Source organism: Carassius auratus, linkage group LG28B (assembly GCF_003368295.1).
Source record: "Carassius auratus strain Wakin linkage group LG28B, ASM336829v1, whole genome shotgun sequence".
NCBI classification, from domain to species: Eukaryota; Metazoa; Chordata; class Actinopteri; order Cypriniformes; family Cyprinidae; genus Carassius; species Carassius auratus.
In genome coordinates, this window is record NC_039293.1 from 10,006,246 (window position 1) to 10,015,249 (window position 9,004).

The 9,004-nt window shown below is 37.8% G+C and overlaps 1 protein-coding gene across 4 annotated transcripts in view; it reads right to left on the bottom strand.

The window, feature by feature from the left end:
• LOC113067371 (zinc finger protein 239-like) overlaps window positions 1–8,086 on the bottom strand; it is a 42,147-nt gene extending 34,061 nt beyond the window's left edge. The window contains exons 1-4 of one of the 4 annotated variants that reach the window (XM_026239743.1): window positions 7,358–8,085; window positions 6,060–6,161; window positions 3,365–3,499; window positions 461–556 (exon numbers count right to left, since the gene is read on the bottom strand). In XM_026239743.1, the coding sequence (XP_026095528.1) occupies window positions 461–556; window positions 3,365–3,499; window positions 6,060–6,161; window positions 7,358–7,865 (841 nt within the window). In that variant the 5' untranslated portion in view covers window positions 7,866–8,085. Of the gene's footprint in view, window positions 1–460; window positions 557–3,364; window positions 3,500–6,059; window positions 6,162–7,357 lie in introns of all 4 variants that reach the window. The other 3 variants (XM_026239744.1, XM_026239742.1, XM_026239745.1) reach the window with 3 other exon arrangements.
• Window positions 8,087–9,004: the final 918 nt, after the last annotated feature.

Here is a 9,004-nt window from a genome sequence, read left to right on the forward strand (position 1 = left end):
TTCTGAAGTGGTAAAAGGTTTCACAACCACTGGTTTAAAGAAATGGTATAAAAGTGAAGAACCTTTCAGTAAACTCTTTCTTCTTTCCCCTTGTAGAGTCATCGAGGATCCAGTTTATTCTTGAAACATTGGTAAGAAATTGTTCATCTGCTACATTGCACTGTCACTTCTGCTAGAGATGCTTTGACCTTTTGTGATAGGTTTTGATGAATGTTTGGAAATGTAAACTAATATTTCCTTCTGACATACTAAAGCAAAAGATATAAATAACTGGCTCAAACCCCTTTTTTGTGGTTTTAAAAGTATCGAAATGGCACCGGTATCGCATAAAACCCGATCGATACCCAACACTAATGGTACCTGACGTTGTTTCAACGTTGAAATGCCAGCTTGGTAGTAACAGTATACGTGTCTTATTGGCTTTAATGGACATTCTTCAGAAATATCAAAAGACACAAACCTGTTTGTTCCTCAGTATCTTCATGTTTGATGTTGAACGCTTCTACAATCCTAATGTCTTCACTCTCCTCTTTAATAAACGACATGTCATGTGTATCTAAAGAGAGGAGAAAACAGAACTGATTGTTGGATTGTGGAAAACAGTTTGCTTTCACTGAAACACTTGAAATGTGCGCGTGCTGTTAGGTGCGGAGAGAGAGAGAGAGAAAGCCGCGTATCACGGACAGCGACACTGAACCGAGCTCTCTTCTGCGAAGTTCATCTCGAAGTCCCTCCTGCACCCGAACGAACAAATGCAAATCACAGTTTGAACAAACAAAAAGATGTGAAAGAGCCCAATTCAGCACCGCGGTGTTCTGGTGTTCAGGGCTCACGCAGAGAAAGGCGTCTCGAGAAGCTAAAAATAAGCGTTTTCAAGTTTTTTGATCAAAACACTTGAACATCGAATTTCATATTTTTGCTCTAGTGCCGACAAATACATACGAAATATGTCAAAATATCCACCTTGGAAATTATGCTCGAAAAAACTCAGTTATTTCTTAAGTGAAAGTAAACAGTTGAGGAAAAATGTGATGTGTATTATATTGGATGTGTTCATCGTCTCTTAAAGTGACCGCGCCTAATTTAGCTACTGGCTGCTGTAATGTTAATCCAAGAAAATGAAGATCACTCACTGCTCTTGACTACTTTGTAGTTTTAACAGTCAAACCAAAAATTATCCACACACCAGATATATTTTGACATATATATAGCAAAACTGTAATAATGTGAGAAATGTTGAAGGTGTCTGAATAAATGTAGGCTTGATTATACATTTCATCTTTACATTGAAGACTATCCAGTGCTATTTTACATTTAATTATTGTTTTTCTGTATCTTGACACCTACAAACTTGAAAAAAAATTAAACAATGTGTAAATAGCACAAATAAATAAAAATAAACGAACATACAAATTAAACAATTTCAAACAGGGCCCACTGGTACGACCTTCACGGGGTCCCTGCTGACCCCAGCTACGGCCCTGCTCACACCTGTTTCACACTTACTCCGTCTGCAGTGCGTCTGCAGTCCGTGTGTGTTACATATGTGGTGCAGCATGGACTCGATGTGCTTTCACACAGGACGCGTTTGCAGATCGCTACTCTATACGTAAACGATCACTGCACTGCTGCAGACGCAACGCTCCTGGAACGCAACTGGAATCCGTTAACATGGGTGCCTAAAAAAATATGCAACGCATACGCACTGCAGACGGAGTATGTGTGAAACAGGCGTACAGTTGTTTGCACCTTGTGTAATGTGGAATTAGTTTACAGCTTTCTAAAGCAGTTTGTGATGCATTTTGGAAACAGGAGATGTACATTTCTAATGCACCATCTAGCTTGATAAACCCCTTCTCAAAGACTTACTGTTTGTCAATTTTATTTGGGTAACACACATATTCTGAATGCCTTCGGCAGAATTCGAATGAGCCATTTTAATCTAGATTAATTTCAAGATCACAGTGAGATTAATCTAGATAAAAAAAATTAATCTATGCCCACCTCTAATAATAGAAATAAAAGGTTAAAAAGAACTGCATTTATTCAAAATAAAAATTCTAATAATATATGAAAGTGAAAGTGACGTGACATTCAGCCAAGTATGGTGACCCATACTCAGAATTTGTGCTCTGCATTTAACCCATCCGAAATGCACACACACAGAGCAGTGAACACACACACACACACACACACACTGAGAGCACACACCCGGAGCAGTGTTCATCATTTATGCTGCGGCGCCCGGGGAGCAGTTGGGGGTTCGATGCCTTGCTCAAGGGCACCTCAGTCGTGGTATTGAAGGTGGAGAGAGAACTGTACATGCACTCCCCCACCCACAATTCCTGCCGGCCCGAGACTAGAACCCACAACCCTTCGATTGGGAGTCCAACCCTCTAACCATTAGGCCACGACTTCCCAAAGTGATATTTTCTTTACTATCACTTTATCAATTTAACACATCCTTGCTGAATAAAAGTATTGATTTTATTAAAAAAAGAAAAAAAAATACTGACCCCATATTACTGACTAGTAGTGTATATTGTTATTACAAAATATTTATATTTTAAAAACATAGCTTCTTTTTTTCTTTTTTCTTTTTTATTCATCAAAGTATCCTAAAAAGGTGTCACATGTTCTGAAGAAATATTAAGCAGCAGAACTGTTTCCAACTTTGATAATGAATCATCATATTTAAAGTACATTTAAAGTATAATACATTTAAAAACAATTATTTTAAATTGTAATAATATATCACAATATTACATTTTTTTTCTGTATTTTTGATCAAATAAATGCAGGCTTGATGAGCAGAAGAAACTTCTTTCAAAAACATTAAAAATAGTAATGTTTCCAAACCTTTGGTCTGAACTGTATGTATATATATATATATATATATATATATATATATATATATATATATATTTAAACACACATACACAGAAAACAAGTAGACAGAATAGTAAAAAGACCATAGAAAGCTAGTGTTTTGTAGAGGGTTTTTCTTTTCGTTTTTTAAATACAAGCAGTAAGAAAATGAACAGGGATGAACAATGAACTCAAATGAACAATGAACTCAATTCACAGGAAGTTTCCCTAATTATTTGATTTAGTTACATTTATTGCAGTGCCTTTTTTTCCAATCAAAATAGCGGTGAGAATCAAAAAAATTTCCAAACAAAATACTGTGTAATATGAACTCTAAGTGGAGGAGATGGGGTGGATGCTGATAAAGCTTTAATGGATGGAGGTAAGTCAGCTGTGTTTATACCCTAGTGTGCTCCACCTGTGCTAATTAGGCTAAGTATCTGACGCGCTCCTCCCAAACCTTGTTAATAAAATATCATAAAGAATAAAGACCAACCTGTTAGTTCTTCAGTATCTTCAGTGTGTTTGATTCTGCAGGGTTCTGGATCTCCCATCTCCTCTACACATATATCAATGAAGCTTTGGTGCTCGTCTTCACTTGTAAACGGATGGGAATATTCCAGCTGAATTTCTGTGTGGAAGAGGCAGATTTACCATAATCAACAAGAAATCAAGAAGAAATCAAGTGTTGTCTCTTTGTGAATCATTATATCACTATATTAAAAAAGTGTTGAGACAAAAGTACGAGTGTAAGGCACATCAGATTAAAATGTTCTCTGTGCTTTGCTTTTTATTTCTGTACTTTTCTCTGATTTTTAATTCAGCAGATCAGCACAGTGCTTAACCCTTTAACTGTCATATACGGGACACCTACATTTACTTCACTATATTACAATTATATCTAATCTAATCTTGACAAACAGACAAATAGATTAGATGAGTTTGAATGAGTTAAAATTGACTAGAAATAATTCATAGAAGCGAAGCTTGATTGAGTTTAATGGGATTTGAAGCTTAGCTTAGCATCCTGTCAATGAAAGTCTGTGGGATTTTTTGGGTTTAGTCTGAAGAGCTGGGCTGAGTTTGAAGTTTGTAGAGTTAAAGCTCTAGGAGGAGTTTTTAGTCTCAGTTTTAGTCTCAGAAAAAGAATAATAATAACTAGAAGGTAAAGTTCGACTTTCAAACTTTGACGTTGGCTTGGCAAAAAGAGCCAGAGTACCTGTGTGTCCAGCGTTCTTGAGCTGCCTTGCTAAAAAAAAAAAAACTACAACAGCTGTTTTCTGTTCTAATAAAAGCCTAGGCTATGACAGTAGCTTCGTCAGAATTGGCTAGCTGGATGAGAATTAAGTCATGCCTTTTTCCCCTGTTAGCTATTTCACAGTCCTGTCACTGAAGCATTGTGGCATGACCTGAGCATAACCTGAGAATGACCTGAGACTACCTGCAGTGTTTCGACACAGCGCCACCTAGTGGTCAGGAGATATGAAAAACGCTTATTTCTGCTTATAACTTCTGAATGGTTTGGCCATAAATCACAAAACTCTTTAGATTCAGTCGGTAATGTTGAGTCGAATGAGATCCAATTTTCCCATGTAAGCCCAAATCTGATATTTTTCAACGTATATACATATACTTCACCCTCAACTGCTAAATAATCAACACTACCACCATCATTACCTTAACTTTATTTTTATGTTTTAATATTTTACCAAAAAGTATTTGTGGTTGTGGAAATGACCTGGTAAAGGCGGGTTCTGGTGAAAATAACATTTCAGATATAAAACCTGTAGTAGAATTATAAATTATGGAAATGCAAAAATGAGTCATGACCTCATTGTGTATGACACCACGGTGATTGGCCTCATCAGTGACAACGATGAGACTGCCTACAGGGAAGAGGTATGCACTTTACTGTCCATTACACTAGTGTAAATGATGTTCATATGTTTATAGTTTCTTCCTATAGTGTACATACACTTTTACATAATCCATCTTTATAATATGTTCATAGTTCACCTATCTGTATATCATGCTGATAGTATTTAAAATCTGTAAATTATGTCCATAATACTTATCTGTATAGTTATCATATTGTAGACCTTGTATATTCTGTACTTACTGCTTATTGCACTTCTGGTTAGATGCATTTCGTTCCTTGTACCTTACAGGTGCAGTGACAATAAAGTTGAATCTAATCTAAAAATGAGGACCATTTTATACCATAATTACGTCTGCGTTTTGTTTTGTGTTTTTTGGTCGCTTACTGACATTTCTTTGACAGACTCAAGTCCTTGCTGTTTTTTCTTTTCATATCTTTTGTCTGTCTTTCCTTAGGAACTCAGCATATTTAATTGGATCAGATTTTAGTCTCTCCCTGAATAGTCTGGACTTCTCTGCTGAGGTTTTGGGTGCCATCTTAATGAACAACTATGTCAGATTTAGTTGTAAACAATAAAATATCTCAATTTAAAACATTCTTTATGACATTATATGTAAAGTTTGTGTGTCTACACTATATTTTTAGTACTATAGGCAAACTACTTTACTTTTAAGCACAGACAATGTCCTTGCCAAGCCGACCTGTCTCTATCACTTACATGGAGATTTCCCTCTAATATCTCATGTTTGACTAGCCTGTTAGTGTTAGCTTAAGAGTTAGCATTAAATAATCTCAAATATCACCTGATGACATTGTAAAAATCCAGAAATGTTTCCGTGGGAATTAATTATGAGCGGTTCAGAAATGACATACAATCAACATATTGGCAGTATTTCTCAAATTGACCTTGATATATCTCCAATGTATTAACCTCTGCTGGGACCATTCTTGCTTTTCATTTATTAGATTTGAATGAATTGGGTTATTATGCATACTTTTTTAATTTAAAATTATACCAGTATTAGATTAAGTGAGATAAGGTTGAAGACCCAAAGTCTGGCCTAGGGACAGAGGCAAAATAGTAAAAAACACATATAAAATACCTCATATTTTATATAAAAAGACAGAATTTATTATTATTTTTTTATATATATATAGGTTCCCTTACACATGTATTAAGTGTGAAAAAAGTGGATTTTTTTTTGTTTTTTTATATCTGTCAAGGACAGAAAAGTACCCTAGTTGGAGAATCACCCGGTAACAGTATATGTGTCCTAGTGGCTTTAATGGAGGACATTCTTCAGACACAAACCTGTTTGTTCCTCTGTATCTTCATGTTTGTTGTTGAACACATCTGCAATCCTGATGTCTTCACTCTCCTCTTTAATAAACGACATCTGCATCTCACGTGTATCTAAAGAGAGGAGAAAACTCAACTGATTGTTGGATTGTGGAAAACAGCTTCCCACTCGCTATTAATCCTATTGTACCGTACCATTGCAGTACCACCAGAGTTCCACTGGGGGCGATCGCCATAGGTGCAAAATGAATGGGAGTCTATGGGGCTAGACGGCTAAATTTGTCCTTTCACCCGACTGCCGTTTAGGTGATTGTAGGTTTTGCAAGTTCAACATGGGTTAAAGGTCGAAAGTTGAATGAACGAGTACTTATGTCCTTTCGATTTCTTACAGGTTGAGTTGTTGCCCATAACATGCTAGCATTCTGCTAATGAACGCTGATTGGTCAGTGAAGGACTGACTATGACCAGAGATACCACTTGATGGCATCCGAATCAGAATCAGCGGGATCGGAAGGTTAAGGCCGACTTTTTCGCCCAAGTTTTTCTTTGCGACGCAGCAACTTTTTGTTTGGTTGCTGGCACTTTTATCTGCCTATAGTTATGCATGTACTGTGTAATTTACACGGATAATAAAATTTAATTTGCGTACTTGTTGTGTTATTCTTGTGTTAAGAAATACCGCATACATATGGTATAGTATTGCCATCTTAAAAATGAAAAAATTTATATCCTGAGAAAAAAAAAAGATTTTGAGGGGTATACCACCATTGACCTCCATTCATTCTGCACTCGTCCTGTGAGCGCCCTCATATGGAATCAGAGTGGAACTGCAACCAGTTTAGAAGCCGGAAGTGTAGTGAGAGGGAAACTTCTCGCCCGGTTTACGCCGCAGCCTTATGACGTCACACAGACATTCCCAAAGAAAAGTCCAGTTCATGCGCTCAAATCAAATACACACACGAATAATAAAACACATATCAGTGGTGTTCAGAAATTAATTCTTTAATTTGACCGTCTCTAAACTTCTGAATGCACATGACCAACTGTTCAGTGTTTCAGTACTTCACAAAAAAAATCATAAGTAGCCTACGTATGGATGAATGATCCATCAAATGACCACTAAATGTTAAAGGTTTTGCCATGCTTAGGCAGACAAAAAAAGTCAACTCGTGAATATCATGAGACGTCGCTGTCAAGATTTAATAGACGCTCACGAACATACGAACATGCGTCAGTCCAAAAACACGTCATTACGAGGAAAAAAAAACATAAACAAGTCGCATTTATTTAGAACCAAGAGAAGACATTACCGTCTACAGCCGCGAGAGGGCGTTTCTGACACCACTTTGTTTGTGTTCCCATAGAGAGACGGTTGCGTTGCATGAAGCGGGAACACCACGAAGGTCCTCCAGCAAAATCCTGTATGTTCATCTCCTTGGCCACTATCAGAGCGTGGAGACGTAACTGCACTGCTGACAAGCGTCTCCCGGCAGCGCGCTGCTCCAGAACCCATCTGTACACTCGTTTCTCCAGCTCTGGCCATCTTGCTTTCAGCCCGCGATTAGCTTTCTTTGTTTTCTTCATTAGAGTTAGAGTAACCTCCATTTTACGCCAGTCCCTCACAAGTTTCTCACTCACTCCGAACTTTCTACCTGCCGCTCGATTACCGTTTTCGGCTGCATATTTTACTGCCTGCAGTTTGTATTCTGCAGAATAGGATTTTCTTTTGTGGGGCACTTTGTCATGGAGTGCTACCCCGTCCAAAAACAAGACTACCGACTTGTCGCCGGAATCCACCAAACAGTTGCCGGTATCCATTGAGTTTAGCACCGATAGTCCGCTGTAGCAGTCGATTCCGTTGCCCTCGGAATGTCTGTTTCCCTTTACGCAAACATACTACAACTATTGCGAATCAGAAATAGCGTGCGCAAGAGGATGTACGGCAAGTCAAATGGTTCAAAATACTTCTTCTTCTTTTTTTTCTTCTTTTTTTTTATGGCGGTTGGCAAACCAACTTAACGGTGCATTACCACCACCGACTGGGCTGGAGTGTGAATCAGGAGATATTGGATCTTAAAAAATAAATAAAAATAAAAATAAATCCTACTTGGCTAACTCTGTGTCTCTAAGAAACCTTATAACAGATTTACAGTACAGTACTTTGTGCTCTGAAATAAAATTATGCTCTACAGTTTCTAAATGACTGCAACATTGGCATTTCCCTGTTGGATGTTTCCCTATTATCTTCAATGAAGAATTGAGCCCAGTGTGTCCTATTCTTAACCGTGTAATTATACTTTCTTTTCTTCTACTCCTACACTCTGTCCTTCCTATATCCACTTCTAGTTGTATATTATATAAATGCTTCCCTTTATCTTGATCCACCCAATACTCCCCTGTCAACACACCCATGTGGGGCCCATAAGGGATGGATATGGGCTGGTGAGTGGGCCCCATCTGGGCTGCCCAGATGGGGCCCAGTTAATTTTGTCCGGGGGTTCCATGGTGGCCCCATGTGGGCAAGCCCAGATGGGCTGAAGGTGGGCTTCACATGGGCCCTAGCTAAAACCTACTTGGGCATCCCAGGTTTCTCCCATCTGGGGCCCACACTAGCTGGGCCCCATGTGGGCTGATTATGGGTCCCTGCTATTATACCCATATGGGTAATAACCATTATTATTATTATTATTTTTGGGGAATTGGAATTTGAACAAATTCAAATTTTCATTCTTATTTTACAGTCAGTCCATACAGTTCTTTAACAATTGTAAGATGTTAATATTTTTGTTACACAGCCAATATCCCCGAGTCTGGTGGACCCACCACATTATTAGGCTTTTAAATCAATACAGCCACAACAATTTATGTAAAAATAGTTAACAGATGTTTACTTTAGCTCAATATTACCAATATGGTTCTTATTCGCCATTTACCCCTGTGAGATAACAATTATGATC